The 20580-nt window shown below is 53.1% G+C and overlaps 2 protein-coding genes across 4 annotated transcripts; both read left to right on the forward strand.

Moving 5' to 3' along the window:
* The first annotated feature begins 1072 nt into the window (after positions 1 to 1072).
* On the forward strand, positions 1073 to 6886 carry LOC103887267. 3 transcript variants are annotated; one of them, XR_004177114.1, is made up of 3 exons: positions 1073 to 3290; positions 3586 to 3808; positions 5566 to 6886. XR_004177114.1 is itself a non-coding variant. In XM_031652545.1 (3 exons), the coding sequence occupies exons 1-2, from the start codon at positions 2438 to 2440 to the stop codon at positions 3805 to 3807; spliced, it is 1080 nt and encodes a 359-aa protein (XP_031508405.1). In that variant the 5' UTR covers positions 1073 to 2437; the 3' UTR covers position 3808; positions 5456 to 6886. The 3 variants fall into 3 exon arrangements, 2 of the variants coding, with proteins under 2 accessions (XP_031508405.1, XP_021798704.2); XM_031652545.1 differs by having other exon boundaries at positions 1073 to 3295; positions 5456 to 6886; XM_021943012.2 differs by having other exon boundaries at positions 1081 to 3295.
* Positions 6887 to 10106: 3220 nt separating this feature from the next.
* On the forward strand, positions 10107 to 12135 carry CALML5 (calmodulin like 5). The gene has a single exon (XM_021943010.2). It carries the CDS (start codon positions 11369 to 11371, stop codon positions 11807 to 11809), a length of 441 nt encoding a protein of 146 aa, XP_021798702.1. The 5' UTR covers positions 10107 to 11368; the 3' UTR covers positions 11810 to 12135.
* The last annotated feature ends 8445 nt before the right edge of the window (positions 12136 to 20580 follow it).

The raw sequence follows: 20580 nt of genomic DNA on the forward strand, positions 1-20580 counted from the left end.
CAAACACAATAGGAAGGTGAATCCAAATATTTCAAGTGGGTTTAAAGGACTGGAGTTCTAAGCGCTGCTTTGACTGTAAGTGATCACACCCCGGAATGTGCTGAAGAAAGGAAAACAGGCCAGTATCCACGAGGACTATGGGCAAGGAAAACACGAGTGTGCGATGTGTCAAAGCGAGACATATGTGTATAGTAATAGAATCAAGTAATAGATAGTAATAGAATCCAGCTGATGTATTTGGCAGGGGCCGCGGGAGGATGAGGCAGCTCCCATCAGAATAGAAAGATATTAATACGGTAACAAAAGGGGGGCTCGAGGAAACGCAGCTCTCTTTTTCAGATGCCAGAAAGTAGTCAGACATGCTGAGAACAAAACAAACACAAACAAAAACTGGCAAAGAAAGCTCTTCGAGAAGAGTAAGGCCAGTGATCTTCGGGAATCAAATCATTATTTCCACACGTGTCACAGGGAACACAGACATTAAAGCACAAAGGGGAAACTTACAAGAAAGTAGGAGGGAGAAGTCAAAGCTCAAGTAAAGAGATTTTTAACGTAGAGAAGCCGAGTTACCAAGGAAGAGAGAAGGCCAAGCCAGCTTGTCGCAGAATGTTCCGGAAGATAAGCTAATGATAGACTTACATAAATAGAGACTGACCAAGATGATAGTGAGTTCTTGGTGAAATTGCTTCCAAGGATTTCATACAAGTGTATTTCATAGAAATGTACAGTAACCAGATGACCGCATTAGAATTTTAAAACTGCCGGGCGTGGTGGCTCACGCATGTAATTCCAACACTTTGGGAGGCTGAGGCGGGCAGATCACTTGAGGTCAGGAGTTTGAGACCAGCCTGACCAACATGATAAAACCCTGTCTCTATTAAAAATACAAAAATTAGCAGGGTGTGGTGGCATGTGCCTGTAATCCCAGCCACTCGGGAAGCTGAGGCAGGAGCATCGCTTGAACCTGAGAGGTTGCAGTGAACCGAGATCGTGCCACTGCACTCCAGTCTGACTCCATCTCAAATAAAATAAAATAAAATAAAAATTTAAAACTGACTCATGCGGTTAAGTGTGTTTCCAAAGGACATAATTGGTGGGAGGCAGAGCCAGGCCTGAATTGCCACCTCTTTCTGGCACGGCCAGTGCTCTTTCTCCCACTCCCTGCCACCTCCGCAGGCCCCTGCCCGTGCTAGTCCTGGTGAAACTGTGAATGTGCTTCTCCACTTGGGGGTGTGGGACAACGCTGGGGCCTTGGGCTGGGCTTCTGCGCTAGAAAGCCTTGCCGTCGAGCCAGGGGCTGCTGGAGCTGAGTTTTGTCTTCGATGACTTATGAAGGAAAGATGAAGCCATCAGATAATGAGCAGACGCTATGGTGCCCTGGATAAGAGCCTGGGTTCTGGCATCAGGCAAACCTAGATTTGCATTTCTACCTCTTTGATGAACTGGTTTTGGGACCTCACTAAGCCTCAATTGCTTCATCTGCTTACTCTTATTTTAATAACAATAAAATGAGAGGAAGAATGAGGTCATGCATCAAAGCCCTTAGCACAGCGCCTGGCACATAGAAAGGGCAGGTGCACATTGCCTGTCCTCCTCAGGAAACCGGGGCAGCGGTGGCTTCGATGTGGTTCTGCCCAGTTTGGGCACCGAGGTGTGGCCAGGCTGCAATGGATGTTGAAGTAAAGGATAAAGCTGGTGGCAGCTGACTTTACTAAGCCCTGGTGGAGGGGATTCTCGGAAACCCCACCGCAGAGGGTGGCACGAACTCCAGGGCTGGGGTACACACAGCACAGAGTTGTTCTGTGTCTGGGGAACTGGAGGACATCATATCAATGTCCCGCCCTCATGAACTCGTTATGAACCAGTGACTTCTCATGAACCGGCAAAAGCCAATTTGAAGCTCCAGAACAGGGAAGAAGCAACTTCCTGAGAGAAGGAAGCAGGAAGGAGAAACAGCCCCGGTGCTAGGAAAGCCGTGGTTGACTGAACCAGACTGTGGGAAGGAGAGGGAAGGCAAGCTACAGTGGTGCAGAAAGGGCTGTGGGCATCTTATCCCAAGGGAGGAGGGAGGAGGAGACCCAGGACGTCCCAGCCTCTGGGCCAGCAGAAATGCCAGCGCTTCTTAAATGTCACCCGGTTGAGGAGAAGGGGGTGTGGGAGCACAGCCTGTCCTAGAAAAGAATAGAAAGAGTAAAACTGGTGTTGGGGGTGAGTGGCGGAGGACACCTGGGTTGATAAGAAAGTGGGATATAGCAGCTGGGGAAGATTTAGTGCTGGAAAAGAACAGCAAATATGTGTGTATCTTTTACAATTAAACCTCCACCCAAGAGCCGGGGGATCCAAGAAGAGACCTGAAAACATATTTGTGGAGAAGGCGTAGAGTCCTCGGAAGTGGGGTTTTAAAGATGTCCAAGTCCAGTGGGGTGGACCCTGGGTAATGGTCGGAGTGGGCGGGAAAGAGGCGCCCAAGGAGCCGTCAACCCCTAGTTGGGATCAGGAGCCAGATGCGCCTGAGGAAGCGCCTGGACCCATGGCAGCCGGTGTGGGACGAACACCACATGAGTCTCGGGCATGTATTTTGATTTCAGCCTCCCTTATGAGGGGCAGCTCCTTCTTTTCATTCCCTGGCTTCCCTGGCTCTGAAATGGGGGTTCACCCTGAGGCTGCCCTGGTCCTGGCTGCAGGCACAGGAGGAAAGGCTTGTGAATGGCTGGTGGGCGTGTCCACGCCAGCCGAGGGCATGTTTACCTGGAAGCATATTTCTTCTCCTCAAGCCACTCACTGCACACTCAGAAAATCCCAGGACCAAAGAAAGGGTCAAAGGTTTCCACAGGCCACTGACACTGAGCTCTGGGCAAATGCAGACACTGAGCCGAGAGGAGGAGCGGGACTGGGTCTCCTGCCTGGAAGCCCTGGTTTGCCCCGCTGCCCTTTCCCTGCTTCTGAGCCCAGAGCCAGCATCTGCCAACCAGTCCACGTGCACTGGACCCTGCGAGGCTGGGCCTCGGGTGAAGGGCGGCTCCACCAGGGGCCCCGTGAGGTTACTCAGTCAGAGTGCCTGACTCCTCAAAGTGTTGCCTGTGACCAGCCCCGACCAGTTCAAGGGTGGCAGGGAGAGCACCCCTGCATTGCGGCTGGACCTCAGCCCAGTAGGTGGGGGAGGCAACAGGTACACAGGCATCCCCCCGGGAGGTCGGGGCAAAGTGCTGTGGGTGCAGGAGGGCAGTCGTGGCCCGCGGGAGGGCAGAGCTGCTTTAGGGGGCTGCTTGCATCTGGATGGCTTGAGACGGGTGTGGTAAGGGGGTCCTGGGAGGACAGGGTGCAGTGTGGGGAGGCCTGGAGAGGGAGGCTGGGTGGGAGAGCAGAAGGGTGGTTTGGGGAGGGGATCTTCCTGCCCTCAGTGCCCCTGGCCATTGCAGGCTTCACCTCCACCAGTGGCCTCCTGTGGGACCCAAATTCATTTCCACTATAGACACGGGGTCAGACTTGCTGGTAGCCCAGGTTCCTGTCTCTGGGCTCCCCTCCACGGAGCCTGTATGGGCAGGTCACTCCTGTCCTTTTCTCCCTCTTCCTTCTCTGGGGCAGCCCTGCTCTCCTCCCAGGACACAGCCCCACCCAGGGCACCCTGCAGCTGAGCTTGGTGCCGGGACCTGCTCTGGCCTGGAGGGGATGCACATCAATCCCTGCAGACGGGCTGGCTCCCACAGGACAGGTTTCCCTTGGAAAGAGCTCCTAAGAGCGGGCAGCGGCCAACCGTCCCCTGGAACTACGCCGAGGACCCTCCTGTCGAGGGGACCGAGCCTGTGAGGTCAGTAGGAGTGGAGCGTAGGCACTGGGCTGCTGTCAGGCCAGAGGGAGGAGGCGGCTCTCCCAGGCTCACTGCTCTGCTGAGTCAAAGCCAGTGCCCTTCCTGTCTCTGCCAGCCCCATGTGTCCAACGGCAAGCGCAGAGTAGAGCAAGTGCCAGGGGGAGAGGACACCGTCTGGCCAGCCCTGTCCTCCACAGACGGCCCTATGGTCCTGCATGGCGCCCGCCTCCTTTCCTCTCTGACCACAAACTCACATCTCTCTTGCTTTCCTGGCCCCTCTTGGACCCCAGGGCCGTCGTCTCCTTGCTCAGCACCGTCCGGGTATGAAGAGCCACGGCACAGAGGCGTTGCTTCCCAAAAGCCTCTGAGCGGCCACCCACTTACTGGATGGGCCACTGGCCAGGCACCCGCAGCTGCTGGTGGGACGTGGGGTCTCAAGAGGGTAGAACTCACAATGGGAGGGAAGACTGGTCCCTTGCCTTTGTAGGGTGCCTTGCAGGCTACAGGCACTTTCCCATTCGCTTCTTGCAGCAGCCCCATAGCAGGAAGAGGTAGGGATTCCTGACCTCCTCTACAGTGGATGCAACCAGAGCTCCTAAGCCGAGGGCCTCCTTGTCTCCAGCTCTCCCTGGGATGGGCCCTACACGGGAGCCTGAGGTGGGAGGATTGCTTGAGCCCGGGAGGCACAGGTTGCAGTGAGCCAAGATTGTGCCACTGCACTCCAGCTGGGGTGACAGAGCAAGACACTGTATCAAAAAAAAAAAAAAAAAAAAAAAGGAAAAATAAAAATAAAAATAAATAGGAAATACTTAACAAAACAAAGGTCCTTTAAAAATGTTTTATCCAGTTTCTTGTATACACACACACACACACACACACACACACACATACAATGGCCATATCATTCAGCCTTTTTCATCTTTTCATGCCCTTTTCTGCATATTGGTGTCTCTGTAACCCACATTAATATCCTAGATTTTTGTTTATACATGTATAATCCTGTTACTCTTTGTAACACATGACACATTGCCAGATTGCTTAGAATAAAGCTGTCACATTTGACCTTTTCACCAGCAATGTGGAATGATAACAATTTCTTCACATCTTCTCTAGAAGTAGGTATTTTAATTAATTCAGTTTTTGCCAGCTAGATTGGGCATGAAATGATGCCTCATTATTATTTTAATTTGCACTTCCTCCTCTACTGCCAAATTTTAGCATCTTTTACTGTTTCTTGGTCATTTGAATTTGCTGTCCTGTGAACTGGCTCTTTATATCCTTGGCTTATTTTTCTATTGAATTGTTATTGTTGTAGTTTTAACAATTTTAGAGCTCTTTATATATAAAATCATTTCTATATTTATCATTTCCCCCAAGATCCATCATTTTGCTTTATCTAGATATAATCTTTTTTTGCTGCTCACACAAAAGTTTTAACCTTTTTTATAGGTAGTCAAATACATCTACCTTTTCTTTGAGAACTTCTGGGTTTCCAGGATTATTCAAATATACTTCTCTCTCGCCTCTCACTTTGCACATCCATCTACTTGCATTTAGTTGTTTAGGTCTAAACTTCCCCAATGGGTTTTTGTATATATGTGTGTTATAGCAATGAACAGGATCATGATAATCCCTGATCTTGTCCAGCGTTCAGGCTCATGGCAATCTTCACGCTTCAGAATATGGTCCTGAATCCGGAAATACACTGGCAGTCCTGAGCACCACCCTCAGAACCATTGCTTTATTACTGATTTTAGACGAAAGCTGCTGATATGTTTTCCTGACAACCGAGTTATGCCTTAAGTTCTGCCAATAGTAGCTGTGAAATGAAGAGGAGCTCAGGACGCGCTGAGAAGACCCACGGGAGAGGGAGAGGGACCACTTACCCCACGACAGCAGGTGGGAAGGATCACCTGGGAAATTGCCGCGAACCAGGAGCGTGTCACGCATGGCAGACGCCACGCAAACCTCTGTGCAGTGAATGGAGGGCCCCGTGCATCATTTTAAACCACTGGGATTATACTCCATCTAATTTGTTTAAAATGATGGGGAATAAAACATGTAATCCACCTTATATTTCCATCCAATACGGTCCGAGTTGAAATGTTTCAGTTCTCGGATAAGTACCTCTCTCAAGACACTTATCCAGGAGGTGTTGGATAATCAGGGCAAGGGGATGGGGACAGATGAACAGGCTCCGGGTCTGGGACACAGAGCCAGGTGTGTCCTGCCAGGTTCTCAGGTGTGTCATTGATGGGTAAGAGTCTGGGGGAGGACTGCCCTTGCCAACTAGCCCAGCAAGTCTCGACAGATTGCGGGCATTGGATAAATAGCAACCCACGCCAGCCCCAGAGCCTCTCCTCACCTGAGAACGCATAAGCATCCTCTCCAGGAGAGGGAGTGGGGGGGGGGGCTCTGCCCTGTGCCCAGGGAACCCCCTGGCGTGACTTCAGGTTGTTGTAGCCCAAGAATCACACCGTTGATTGGACAGGAATCTAGATTGGAACAAGCTCTCCACCTTCCGAGTCCTCACCCTGTGATGATTTCCTGTGGAATTATGAGCCTCTGTCAAGCGTGTTCCACACACGTGGACCATGTGGGGGGCCCCAGAGTGCAGTGGACAGCAAGGTCGATACTGTCCATGGCATCAGTGAAATCAGGTGTTTCTCCACTCAGCTGAAGCCCTGAGAACTTAGAATTGCCCCCCGGGTCTGCAGTGAGGATACCTCTGCTTTGGCCAGGAAGCAGCCTGGCATGGCACCCAGCAGAGAGCTGGTGCAGGCCGGGGGTGCAGGAGCTCTGTGGCGGCTTCTGCCTACTGAGTGCCTGCTCTCGAGGGGTGCTGGGAGGAGGCTTTCCTGCAGGGCTTTCACCCTCTCAAGGCTCCTATAAGGCAGGTGCTAGTACCATCTTCTTCACCAGAGAGGCATGCAGTGTTTGGGGGTGAAGCAGCTCACCCAGGCCACACAGGTAGCAAAGTGCAGAAGCCAGGAGCTAACCCCCAGTGATCTGACCACACGCTGTTGGGAAGATGTGCGGTGTGTAGGGGAGGTGCGTGGTGTGTAGGGGAGGTGCGTGATGTGTAGGGGAGGTGCGTGGTGTGTAGGGGAGGTATGTGGTGTGTAGGGGAGGTATGCTGTGTGCAGGGGAGGTGTGTGGTGTCTAGGAGTACCCAGGAAAGGGGGCTCGGAGCCGACTGCCTGTGAGGCCAGCACAATCGCTCACCATTTCTATTTCTCATTGCTGAGGATAATCGCAAGGGAGATGAGCTTTGTGAAGCTGGGTCCCCGGTGTTCTCTTCCACAGATCACACCCTCCACACAGGCCCTTCTCATTTCCCTGGGGCTGCCCTGTCCCCAGAGAAGGTCAGGGCCGTGCCAACGTGCCAACACCGTGGAGACAGTACAGGTGCCAGGTGAGATCAGTTTCTGCAAACACAGGAGTGTGAGGAGTTTCTGCGCCGGCTGAGGTTCCAAGGCCTGTTTGACTGGTTTCTCCACTCTGAGGAGCCAAAGTGTAGTGGAAGTGCCAGAGTGTGTTTTTTTCCTGGGGTCAGTCTGGTGTGAAAGTTAGAGTTGGCCTCGTCTGAACAGAAGGACAGCCACTCTACACCCTGCATATCTGCTCCCAACACACACACACACGCATGCACACTTGCACACACATGCAAACTTGTGCTCACATGTACACACAAACCCACACCTACACACACATGCACACACAAATACACATATACATACACACACAAAAACACATGTGCACACAGCGAATGCACAAGGCAGTCCCATGACTGATGATAACTCTCTCCTTCCTGCCTCTGGGGACTTGTCCAGCCACCTTGGAGAGGTTTTCATCCTTCCTACGGCAAGTTGCAGATGTCTTCAGTCCTCCTTAACGAAGGAGACTTCCTTTCTCCTCCAAGGTGGCAGGGAGAGTTGGCGTCTCCACGAGGGGCTCAGCTGAGAGGCGTGGGAGAGGGGAGGAGAGCCCACCTCCAGCACTCAATCACAAAGGCACAGACCCCCTCACTTCCCTCTTCTGTGCTGATCATGACCTTGTCTTTCTCACCTGGTCCCCGGCTCCTTCTCTGCAAACCTCAGCCTGTTCCTCTGCTGCAGTTCTTCCCAGCCTTCTGCACCTCCCTGAGGCCCCTCACACACAGCTCCAGGGGCAGCCACTACATTAGGGCTGGCTGGGGCATCTTCCTTCCTCTCACTGCTCTGCTAGGTTTGCTTCTCACATGGCCCCTGGGTCGGGGGAGCTCAGCTGTGAGACGCGGAGCCAGTGGCTGGGCACCCCAGCTCCAGGCGCCTCATGGGGTGGAGGACGGATGATGCCCGTGGCCCCTGCATCACACAGGGATACACACAGAAGGCATCACCTGGGAATGCACCTTAGCTAGAAAGAAGGCATTTCTCCCTCCTCAAAGCCAGGCTCTGCACCCAGCTGCTGTGCTAAACCAGCCAGGGCAGAGGGGCTTGACCAAGCTTGCCTAGGTTTGACAACAAATGCCATCTCGTCCCTCTTTGGGAGCCCCCATTTGAGCTGTGCCAGGCCATCTGTGGTACGGGTCACTCGTCCATGGCTGTCCTTGGTGTCCCTGGTGCTGACCCCAGAGGAGGGGAGTGGAAACTTCACCCACGGAGTCTGAGCCAAGGCAGCTGATGGCTCGCATACTGTGGCGGGAGGCTGAGGAGAGGATGAAAAAAAACGATCTCAGTGCTTGTACATGCCCTGAAAAGAGAATGTGTTAGGGAGGAAGAGACCCCGGATGGGGAAACACCCAGTGGGAAGCCGGGGACTTTCCCTATGGGACACTGCCTCTCCCCATCCAGAAAATGCACATCACGAGAAGAGTGACCATCGTCTCGTCTCGTGATGAGACAGCCTGAGGCTTTTTCTGAACAGGTGCTTCTGCTCTGCATGGAACTGCCTCTGTTTGGAGCTGACACTGGAAAGTCAGCTAATGCTCTGAGCCTTGGCATGTTGGACTTAACTAAACCTCGAGGCAGATGCATTTAATTTTTCAGTTCAATCAAAAGAGGTCTAATCACAAAATCGTGAGATTCCCCTTCAAGTGGATGTTTTTCCCCAGTGTTGGTTGACATCAAACATGAACCAGCTTGTTATTGACCATGAGGTTTATCACAGAATGATAACACCTGCCGCTGGCTCTGTACTTAATACTCTGATCCTACGTGCTCCAATCAGATACGGTTGGTGCATCATCCTAGTTTACAGATGCAGATATTGAGACACACATTTCCACATCACTGACAAAACTGGAACCGGGAGCTCAAGGCTCCTAATACTGTTTGCAAAGTAGTATTTAATACCCGTGGAAAATGACATGAAATAATTATTAAATATTTGGATTTTAATCACAGGTCCCAACAACAAGATGAGAAGGAAAGGAAATTTCAAATATAGATTTAAATCTTCAGGTATTCTTTAAGGAAATAAAACAAGGAGCTGGGCTGAATCCAGCTATTAAGAGTCCCGCCCTCCCTGGGCCCCTCACCAGGCAGGATGCTTCTCTGTTCTCCTGGCTGGACCCATGTTCTCCATCCCAAACCGGTTATCAATTTCATTGAGAAATTTGTTGCTCATTATTTATTGAGGCCTCTGTATTATTCCACCACTGAGGTGAGCTAGAAAATCTTCAAGATAGCTTTACAAAATGAGTTAGACAACTGGGACACTCCTCTCTGCATCTCTTTCTCTATGCTGGGTGCCCCTGAACTCCAGTGGGGTGACCCCCTTGCTTGCCTCTCCCTGCTGACTGTGACCTTCCCTTTTTCACCTGGTTCCCGGAGCTCCCTCTCCGCAAACCTCAGCCTCTCTCTCTGCTGCAGTTCTTCCCAGCACTTCACACCTCCCTCTGGCCCCTTGCGCACAGCTCAGGGAGCAGCTGCCACACCAGGGCTGGCTGGGGCATCTTCCCTCCTCTCACTGCTCTGCCTGGTTTGCCCCTTGCGTGGCCCTGGAGGACCGAGCTGTGGGTCATGGAGTGAGTGGTTGGGCACCCCAGCCTCCGGCTTCCCTTGGGGAATGTGTGCAGCACCAAGGGGCTGGGAGGTGTTTGTCTGGCTCTACTTTAGGGAATGAGAGGGTACTTGGTCTATTTCATGGGTTGAACAGGAGGGAGGTGGAATGTATAAACTTTCTCAGGGGAATAAAGGAGTTTGTTCCTTAGGTACGGGCAGGGGTTGGGGAGAAGAATGAGAATCTGTGGAGATTAGAGGAGACTTGCTTGAAAAAGGCATCTTGGGGACTCCAAGGCAAATGTCCCCTCACAACTGTAGGTCACATCAGTGGAAGGACTTGGGGATGGTCCCCCAAAAGCTTAGCTGTTGCTCTAAAAGTTTCTCAAGGCAAGTGGCCCTGGGGGTTTCCTTCCAGAGAACAGAGCAGACCGAGGGCCCCAGTAGGTTCCCAGATGGGTTTTTGTGCTTAGGGCTGATGCTTAGTAAAACCACAAGGAAGGCCAAGTTTGATGGCAGCCACCTGTTCTGCATCCTCCTGCCCCTCTGCCTGCACCTTTAGGGTATGCTGGGCACTGAGACCTCCCGTGTCTCGCTGCAGCAAAACTCCAACTGTAGCTGTTTGACACCCTGTGGATGGAACGCCTGCCACTCAGCTCCCAGGGTGTCTGCACAGGGAACCTTGGACTTGGGGATGGAACTGAATTGTAGGAATCCCTGAGCTAGAAGGGAGTATTCTGGGGAGACAAAAAGTCTTTCCCTGGCCTCTGAAACTGCACATCACATGTTCACTTGATAAACAACATCTCAGCAACGGCTATGGCTCTGAAGGCAGCCCTGGTCCCTTGCTTCCTCCAAGTTAAAGGCAGTGAGCCCCATCCTCTGTCTCTAGACCCTGGACTGGGAATCTCATGATGCCCGCAGTTGTGCCCTGGCAGAATCAACGCTACCACCCACTTCCCTTCCACAAGCCCCAGCCTCAGGGCAAGAGCTAGGCAGTAGCGCTGGAGAGAGGGGTACGGAAACAGCAACCACTGGGGCCCGCTGTGCCCCTGAGGGAGCCTCTTCAAGCCACCTCCCTTTCCAGTCTCTGTCTTTGTGAAGTTGGAGAAGCTGTCTTGAACCGCTTGGCTTGGTCAGGATCTCCGAGAATCAGCTGCAGGGGAAACTATCCCCTGGGCAGAATGTTCCTGGAGGGAGGTGGTTGCTATCAAGGCCAGGAGGGGTTGGCAGGCTAGCCATCCCATACCCCCATACCCCAACCCCATGGCAGTTCCCACCTGGAGCCCGACAGCCCTCCCACTCCCATTCCTGCATTTCCTGTCTGCAGTGGATCTGTCCCTCCCTGGGAGGAGGCTCTCACCCCAGGGCATTTGGAGGGTGGGGAGCCTTCCTCCTCCCTTTGTTCCGATTGCAGAAAAGGAGGGGGTTCCCATGCCAAGTCAGAGCTGCCTGGGACAGACGCTGCCTGGATCCCTGTGGCTGCCTGCGCTCTGGACCAGGAGCTCTGAGAGCAGCAGGTTGAGGGCCGGTGGGCAGCAACTCGGAGGCCCCGCCAGGTGCAGGGGACGCAGGCATGGCCGGTGAGCTGACTCCTGAGGAGGAGGCCGAGTACAAAAGCGCCTTCTCCGCGGTTGACACGAATGGAAGCGGCACCATCAATGCCCAGGAGCTGGGCGCGGCGCTGAAGGCCATGGGCAAGAATTTGTCGGAGGCCCAGCTACAGAATCTCATCTCCCAGGTTGATAGCGACGGCGACGGCGAAATCAGCTTCGAGGAGTTCATGGCGGCGGTGAAGAAGACCAGGGCCGGCCGGGAGGACCTGCAGGTCGCCTTCCGCGCCTTCGACCAGGACGGCGATGGCCACATCACCGTGGACGAGCTCAAGCAGGCCATGGCGGGGCTGGGGCAGCCGCTGCCGCAGGAGGAGCTGGATGCCATGATCCGCGAGGCCGACGTGGACCAGGACGGGCGGGTGAACTACGAGGAGTTCGCGAGGATGCTCACCCAGAAGTGAGGCTCCCCGCCTGTGTCCCCCCAGCTGCGCTCTGAGCCTTCAGGGCCGCCGCCCGCTGCTGCTTTTGTGCTGGGACTCTCCAGGGAAACCTGGTCGGTGGATGGGAAACTACCTCCCCCCGGGAGGAAGGCTTTGCGCTCCAGGGCCTGGATGCGGCGCCCTCGGCCGCCTGTGAGCCCCTCTCTGCCTCCAGACCTTGGGCAGAAGGTGGTCTCCTTGGGCCTGGTCCCCCTTTGCCCTGCAGTGGAATGGGGTTCCCCAGCTCGGGCCTGCCCTGAGGGTCCCTCAGCCCCGCATTGATCTAAATAAAGGACTGCCGAGTCCCATGTGTGCCTGGTGTTTGTGGGCCGGCGGCCTCCAGGGGCCCCCACCTGCTTCCAGGGTTCCTCCCAGCCCACCCCTCTCACCTGCGGTGTGAAAACTGCCTGGAGCAGGCCCCAGGGGCACCTCCTGCCTCCCCTGAGGCAAAGTAGAGGGCAGGTGGGCAGAGGATGTGTGAGGATGGTGCTGGGCGGTGTCTCTGGCTCCCGGCTCTGCCTCAGCTGCTGGTGAGGACCTGGGCACGTGTCCTGCACAAACAGGAGCCCGCGCCTCACACGGACAGAGGGAGCCCAGCTGCCAGCCTCTGCACGCAGCCTGCCTCTCTTGGGCTGCAAATAAAATACGTGTATGTCTGTGTGTGCATCTGTGTGTGCATGTTTGTGTGTCTGTATGTGTGTCTCTGTATGTGTGCATCTGTGTCTTTGTATGTTTGTGTGTCTGTGTGTGCTTGTGTGCATCTGCATGTGTATCTGTGTGTGTCTGTGTGTGTGTCTGAGTGTGTCTCTGTGGCTATGTCCAGTGTGTCCAGGTGTGGTTTTGTGTATCCAGGTGTGTGTGTGTGTCTCAGGTCTATGTGGTCTCATGGGCAGACCAGGTGTGTGTGTGTGTGTATGTGTCTCAGGTTCATGTGGGTTCATGTTGTATCCAGGGTGGGGTAGTTCAGGGCTCTGTCTCCTCATGGTTCAGGTGGTTTCTCATTCAGGGTCTGCTTGTCTGTGTCTCAGGTGGTCCATCGCAGGTCTTTTAGGTCACCAGGTTCAGGTGTGTCTGTGAGTCTGTAACTGTGAGACCAGGTTCAGGTGGTCCATGAGTCTGGTTCAGTGTCCTGGAGTCTGTGTGGGTGTCTGTATGTAATCCAGGTGTGTGTTCAGGTAGTTCCTTTTGTGTCTGTGTCCATGAGTCTATGTGTCTGTGTGTGCATCTGTGTGTGTGTCTGTGTCCATGAGTCTATGTTCAGGTAGACCAGGTGTGGGTTCAGGTTCATGTGTGTGTGTGTGTGTGTGTGCATCTGTGTGGGTTAGGGTTGGGAGAGGTGGGGAAAGGGCAGAGCAAGGGGGAGAAGGAGGGGGCTGAGCAGGCAGGGCCCTCCACCCCTGACAACAGCCTCACAGCCCCAGGTGGACTTGGGTTGTGTTGGTGCTTTGAGGTCTAGAAGTAAGACCCAGGCTTACTCATCACAGCGCTGCATTCCCAGGGCTCCCTTTGTCCTGGGTCTCAGATGGTTGGGCCCACGTGCCTCGCTTGGCAGATGTGGAAACTGAAGCCCCAGGTGGGTACAGGAGCAGCCAAGGCCAACTTACGGTGGCATCGGGTGAAATTGGGTTTCGGGGAGGTGGCAGCCCTGGCCTTGGAGTCAGGATTCGTCACTTTCCCGCCTGCCACGCTCCTGGGCACACCTGTGGGGGGCGCACACCTATGGAGGAGCGTGGTGGGCCTGTCCATGTTATCCTGGCTTCAGCGCAAAGCCTGGGGAGCCAGGGGTGGCCCGGGGCACTGAGGCGGGGCCTGGGCGTTTTCAGGAGTCACCATGATCTCTTGCGGTCACTCATTGCGACCTGTTCCTTCTAGTCCAGTGCTCAGAGCCTGGCCAGTGCCCTCCAGGCCCTTCCAGCCTCAGGGCTGAGGCCAGACCTTCCCTCCTCTGCCTGGGCTGTGGGCAGGGCCCACCTGGGGCTGGGGAGGGGAGAAGTGGACAGCCCAGTCTCCTCCCTCAGGGCTCTGAACAGGAAGGGCTGCAGAGGGGGTCAAAGAGAGAAGATGAGGAGGTGAGAAGAGAACAGAGCAGAGGCAGCCTCAGACCTGCCCAGTCACCTGACTGAGCAGGAGGCCCTCGGTAAAGTCCAGCCCATCCTGGCTCCGCACGGGGGTCCCCCAGGAAAGCCCCATCCTCTTAGGGACGCGGGTCACAGAGGTCTCATTTCTGAAGTGGTGATTCCTCAGTGTGGAGCTGGTCAGGAAGAGATTTTCCAGGGTCTGTGTAGAAAAATAAAATAAAATAGCAAAAGAAAAATATAGGCTTTGCATTCACTTTTTAAATTCTGAGGATGTGCTCTTTCTGCATTTTCACCACTGAAGTTCTTTCTCTTAGGAAGCTACTGGAATCACAGGCGATTTTCTTTTCTTTCTTTTTTTCTTTTCTTTTTCTTTTTTTCTTTTTTTGGGTGTTTCTTTTCCTTTGTGTTCTTACTCTGCAAAATGGAGAGTTTCACCATTACACAAATTTCTTTGGAAATGCTCCTGATCCGGGAGGGTCCCAAAGTCTGAGAACAACAGCTTGAATCTATAGAAGGCAAAATCGATTTTCTTCTCTTTAAAAAAAATACCTGAATTTGGAGACATATGCAGCTCATACATGGGGAAAATAAACTTCTAATTCAGGACTGACACTTGCTCTGGAGCAGGTGGGAGGGGTTTGGGGAAGGCACGAGCGGGGCCTCAGCTGGTTCTGAAGGTTTCATTTCTTTAGCTGATGATGTTGATGGTTAAGTGGGTGTTCTCTGTTAGTCTCTATATTTTTATGTGTCTGAAATGTTTCATACTAAAAATAATATGGGTGCATCATGGAAGGTTAGAAACCACAGACGAACACACGGGAAATGCGGCCCTCCGGCATGAGGCCTCGCCTCCAGAGAGCCACAGCCGCACGAGGCCACGCCTCCAGAGACCCATAGCCGCACGAGGCCACGCCTCCAGAGACCCATAGCCGCACGAGGCCACGCCTCCAGAGAGCCATAGCCGCATGAGGCCACGCCTCCAGAGAGCCATAGCCCGAGGCTTTGCTGGATTTTCCCCTGTGGGAAGGCACCGCCCCACTGGTCCCCACTCGACAGTCTGTTGACTGATTCGGGAGGAAAGGGCTTGAGTTCTCCATGGAACCAACAAGGCACCTGTCTCCATTTCTATAGTTGGGGGTTGGGACAGAATCTGGAAGGGCTGAAGAAAAACCAAAACCAAAAAGAAAAAAACAAGGCATTTTTTTTCTTTCTTTCTTTTTGTTTTTTCGAGATGAGATCTGACTCTGTCACCCAGGCTGGCGTGCCATGGTGTGATCTCGGCTCATTGCAACCTCCACCTCCCAGGTTCAAGCGATTCTCCTGCCTCAGCCTCTTGAGTAGCTGGGATTACAGGCGTGCACCACCACACCTGGCAATTGTTTTTGCATTTTTAGTAGAGACAGGGTTTTGCATGTTGGATAGGCTGGTCTCGAACTCCCGACTTCAGGTAATCCACTCGACTCGGCCTCCCAAAGTGTTGGAATTACAGGCATGAGCCACCACACCTAGCCAAAGAAGACATTTTCCACAGTAGCGTTACCAACTCCAGGGTCAGTATATATATCCAGATTTGTCATGATGGTTAGATCTGGGCTCTCATGGCAACAGAGGACCAAGGTCCATAATTTGAGAAGAAAATGCACTGGAATGGAAGTTCCTGGGATCCAGGAAGGAAGGCACAGCCCTGGGAAACACGGTCCTGTTGCCATCTCTGCAGGCTATGGAGGCATCTGCTGGCTCTTCCATTCCCCTCTCTATCCACTCACTTAGAAAAGGAATCAGCTCCACGTGTAGGGGAGCAGGTGAGAGAACGCAGCTCAGGTTGATTTGCTGCTGGGGGAGTAGCCAGGAGACCAGGCCTGGAGAGCTGCGGTGTGGACCACATTTCAGTTCCTTTTTCTGGAAGGAATAGGGGAGCTCCTCTGTGGGCTAAGAGCTCAGACAATGGGGTGGGCTCCATCCTGACTGACTGGGATGTAAGGGTCTTGGAATGCTGGACTTGCAATGTTAGAACCGGGACAGTGGAGGGAACCAGGGCTGAGCTGATCAACCCAGATGGGGATGAGGGAATGGTACCTGGGGGCTAAAAACCTGGCCAGAAACCCATACACTTTGAGGGAAATGGGAGTCAGGGCCCCAAAAGCCTTGGTCTGATTGACTTCTTCTTTTTTTTTTTTTTTTGAGATGGAGTCTGGCTGTGTCACCCAAGGCTGGAGTGCAGCTGTGCGATCTTGGCTCACTTCAACCTTGGCCTCCCCGGTTCAAGCGATTCTCCTGCCTCAGCCTCCCAAGTGGCTGGGACTACAGGCGTGCACCATGCTGGCTTATTTTTGCATTTTAGTAAAGACCGGGTTTCTCCATGTTGTCCAGGCTGGTCTTGAACTCCTGACCTCAGGTGATCCACCTCCTAAAGTACTGGGATTACAGGCAGGGCGAGCCACCTGATTGACTTTTATTGCAGGATATTTTAATGGGGCAAGAAGGAGAGTTGTAGAGGAAAGGGCGACCTTCCCTGCAGAAAAGTCCCAGGAATTACACAGGATGCCAGACTGAACTTCTTCAGTCTGGTATTAAAGGAGGGCCCGGAGAACTGAAGAAGGATCAGCCTGGTATTGAAGGAAGGCCCAGGGGACTAAAGAAGGATCAGCCTGGTATTGAAGGAGGGCCCAGGGGACTAAAGAAGGATCAGCCTGGTATCCTGTGTAATCCCTGGGGCCTTTTCTGCAGGGAAGGTCTTCCTCTAACCCTGGGCCATTTGCACATTCCTCACTGACAATATTTACCTGTCTCTAGGTAAGCAGCAGTTTCTCAAGTTTTCTCCCTCAGACCTAGCCTGGAGCCCTTTAGGGCCTGCAGGGCAGTTCCTAATTCCTATACCTCCAGGGTGTAGCCTGCTGCACACAGAACACGTTGAATAAACAGGGCCACACTTCCTCAGTGAATGTTTGCTGGAGGAGGCACCCCCTTGGTCTCCCTGGACTCCCCTGGAGTCTGAGCAAAGGCAAGAAGCCTGAAGATGAGAGGAGGGGGCAGGTGGGAGGTCACGGAGCCGGGAGAAAGTTCGAGAGGGGGCATTTCTAAGGTGAGTAGGGACTGCTTACCTGCTGTTCCTGGGAATCCCGCCTGATAGCAGGAATTAGTTGTGCTTCTTGGAAGCACCCATGGGTGCACATCTCCCACCACATTCCTGCTTAGCTTCCAGGGACGTGCCGACATTCCACACCCCCGCCCTGGGCTCTGGCTGCCCAGGCCCCTCTCTCCCACTTCGGGTATCTGCTCTCCCTGCCTTCCTGGCTTCCTGGAATCCGTTTCTCTAGCTCTCCATGGAGCTAATCCTGCAAATCAGTCAACCCCCACTGCTCCCTCTTCTTGGGCGGGATCCCTGGCTCAGCCATGGGTCTGATTCTTCCTGGCTCTGCATGGAGGCAGCACCAATGTCAGTGCACAGTTTGGGCAGGCACAGGGAGACAAGGTCAGGCCTGGGGAGTGTCTCTCTGCCAGTCCCTCCCCAGGCCATGTCAGGAGGGTATGGAGTGGACGGGAGTCAGGCATGTGCACTGAGAAAGAGACACTCACACCCACTCCACACACACACACCGAGAGCCGCTGGCTTGCACTGAAGCTTCCTTGTCAGGGGGTCCTTGACTTCTTGGTCGAGCCCACCAGAACAGCTGCTGACGAATGATGAGCTCTGGTCTTGCTTAGAGGGATGCCATAGTGGGAGTGCTTCAGGCAGCAGGGAGTCCAGGTGGTGGGAGCAAAGGGGAAAGGTGAACCCTGGAGTCTCCTGCAGCGGCCAGGCCAAGCCCAGACCCTCCTCCTGGGTCACCATCAGCCTTTCTACCTAGCACTGGTATTAAAGGAGGGCCTGGGGGCAGCTGCTGCACAGACTGGGGCACATTTCCGCAGGGAGTGAAGGCTCGGGGCCTCACTGGTCTGGTCAGGCCCCAGGCCCCTGTGAGTGTGGAGTCAGGACTCCCGGGCTCCAGGCCTGAAGCTTGGGGCATGCTCTGCTGGGTGGTTTTAGGTCAGCTGCCGCCCCTGTCTGGGCTCAACTGTGCCTTGTGTAAGGTGGGGAGGCAGAGGAGCAAGAGAAACGTAGTTCTTGGGAAGGAAAAGGTCATGCTGGTTATCAGGAAGGGACTTCAGAATTGTCAGTCCAATGCTGCCCTACAAAAGCATAGACAGAAGGATAAAATGGAAATAATTTTCTAAGCAAAGACCATGTGTAAATATTTTGGAACATACCCTGCCTTTTTTTTTCCTTTTCTATCCACTCACATACTTCTATTTGTATGTACTTTTCCTTCCCAGATATGGCATCATGCAGATGACTCTGTAACCGCTCTCTATTTAATGCTATATTGTGGACACCTTTCCTTGTGAAAATAAAGGAGACCCATGCCAGCTTTTAGTGGCTGATCATATTCCATTCAATGGTTGTGTCACCCCTGGAGCCTTCAGAATGAGATGGAGAAGGAATTAAATCCCAGATCCGCCACTTGCTGTCCATGTGGCCTTGAGCAAATACCTTGACTTCTCTGAGTCTTGGTTTTCTTTTTTTTTTTTTTTTTGAGACGGAGTCTTGCTCCGTGGCCCAGGCTGGAGTGCAGTGGCCGGATCTCAGCTCACTGCAAGCTCCGCCTCCCGGGTTTATGCCATACTCCTGCCTCAGCCTCCCGAGTAGCTGGGACTACAGGCGCCCGCCACCTCGCCCGGCTAGTTTTTTATATTTTTTAGTAGAGACGGGGTTTCACCGTGTTAGCCAGGATAGTCTCGATCTCCTGACCTCGTGATCCGCCCGTCTCGGCCTCCCAAAGTGCTGGGATTACAGGCTTGAGCCACCGCGCCCGGCCTTGAGTCTTGGTTTTCTTACCTGGAAAATGAGATGAGTAATAATAACTGGGCTACTAGGTGCTGTGAGGTTAGCACCGGGAACACTGCCTGCAGAAGGTACTAGAAAGCACTCAGAGCCCCCTGCAGAGCCCAGGCTTCTGGAGTGTGCCGCTGTGAGCGTGTCTCAAGGTGGCCTTTGCCCATGGAGTCCACATGTGGCCCAGTGCAGCCCCTGCCATGTAGCAGGTGTTTAGTGCTCACAGCAGATGTGACTCATGAGTCCCTAGCCGCACACGCTGCCCCAGGTACGAGGGTCTAAGTGAAGAGTGGTGAAGGAGAGACAGGATCCTGGGCCTGAGTTCTGCATTTCTGTCCCTCTCAGAACATCCATCATGTCGTGGGAATACAGTCTGGAATCCCAGAGCCAAGGCCTGCTCCACGCTTGTGGCCCACTTGGCATCAGGGAGTCTGGGTGCCCACGCCAGGGCTGTGGCCTTGGCAGTCCAAACCCGGCAGGGGGGCAGGGGTGAGCCCCCTGCAAAGAAGGTGTGGCAGGAAGCTCTGTGCTGATTTGGAGGTCTGGGGAATGGGCAATCAGAGAGAAGCATTAAGGAAGGAGAGAAATGAAGCCACCCAGACAGCCTAGGGAAGCAGAAGACTGTCTGGGCCAGACAGAATATCAGACACAGGGTGCTGTGAGCTGTGAGTTCATTGTTGGAGCCCATTCTTAAGAAGGCCTTTGATGGGGCCACAAAGCAATAAGAAAGCAGCAGAAACTTCTCTGAATTTACTGACTCAAGAGACGAAGAAGGTAACCGGAGGGACTGGAGAGGAAGTGGCTCACTTCAGGTCTTAGAGTGAGGTGCTGAGAAGGACCTGGAGTGGAATTCAAGGGCTCAGAAGGGGGTCAGGGGGCTGCCTTCAAGGGGTGTTTCCTGGGCAGACCCTGCCCAGGGACTGGGTTTGAGGTGGGGGTCTGGTGGTGGGGTTGGTCGGGACCCACATGGTGGAATGTCTTCCAGAAGCTGGTGACTGTGAGTTACAAGAGATGCACAGACATGGCCTCATTGTTGACTCTGAATGGCCTTGAAGACCCTCGAGGGCAGAGAGCAGGCTGTGCTCCATGTCTGGGTCCACAAGGCTGCCCCATCTCGGCTCAAAACACCGAGGAGAGTAGACAGACCCCAGGAAGTGTGCGAGCAGCTGGCGCAGCTTCAGGTCACTTAGGAAAACCCAGTTCTTTGAAAGCCGCTTCTCTGAAAACTGACTTGCCAGAAGCTTAGTTCTGCAAATGGTAAATGTGCTGGTATCTCCCAATTTATTAAAAAGTTTTTTTAAAAAGGATACTTAATAAAGGTCACAGAAATTCATATTGGATGAGCTATTCTAACAGTTGTTGACTATTTCTTTGAGGTTTTATTTACCGAGTTTAAATTTTTAGTTTTGTTCAGTTTACTTTTAGTAAATTATTTTAGTGGCAGTCAGTTCGCCCAACCATTGTACCATAACCTGACAGTGTTTAAAGGTCTCTGTTTTTGTTTTGTTGTTTCATTTTTAGTATTTTGGGTCAATGGTTTTGGAGAAAGAGAGCTTCTGGTTCATTTCAAGATTCAGTCATTGGACACGTCTTCAATGTCCAGGATTTTATAGATTGGCAGGTTTCTTTCCCCTAATAGAATTTCAACTTAAATCTATTGCTTTAGGACTTCTTTCAATTCACTGATTTATTCACTGGCTCAATCAAATGGATATTTTGCAAGTGGTTTCAGTATTTGGTAAGTGTCTCAAATATGAATCACACATGAAACTGACATTCAGCAGGGGAGAACTGAGCTCATG

Source organism: Papio anubis, chromosome 11 (assembly GCF_008728515.1).
Source record: "Papio anubis isolate 15944 chromosome 11, Panubis1.0, whole genome shotgun sequence".
NCBI lineage: Eukaryota > Metazoa > Chordata > Mammalia > Primates > Cercopithecidae > Papio > Papio anubis.

What these genes read in the sequence shown, in the direction of transcription:
- LOC103887267 (XM_031652545.1), top strand. Translation starts at nt 2,438, where the DNA reads ATGGTCGGAGTGGGCGGGAAAGAGGCGCCCAAGGAGCCGTCAACCCCT. An exon ending in GATGGCTTGAGACGGGTGTG is followed by an intron (nt 3,296 to 3,585) that starts GTAAGGGGGTCC and finishes TCTCTGGGGCAG; the next exon opens with CCCTGCTCTCCTCCCAGGAC.
- CALML5 (XM_021943010.2), top strand. Translation starts at nt 11,369, where the DNA reads ATGGCCGGTGAGCTGACTCCTGAGGAGGAGGCCGAGTACAAAAGCGCC.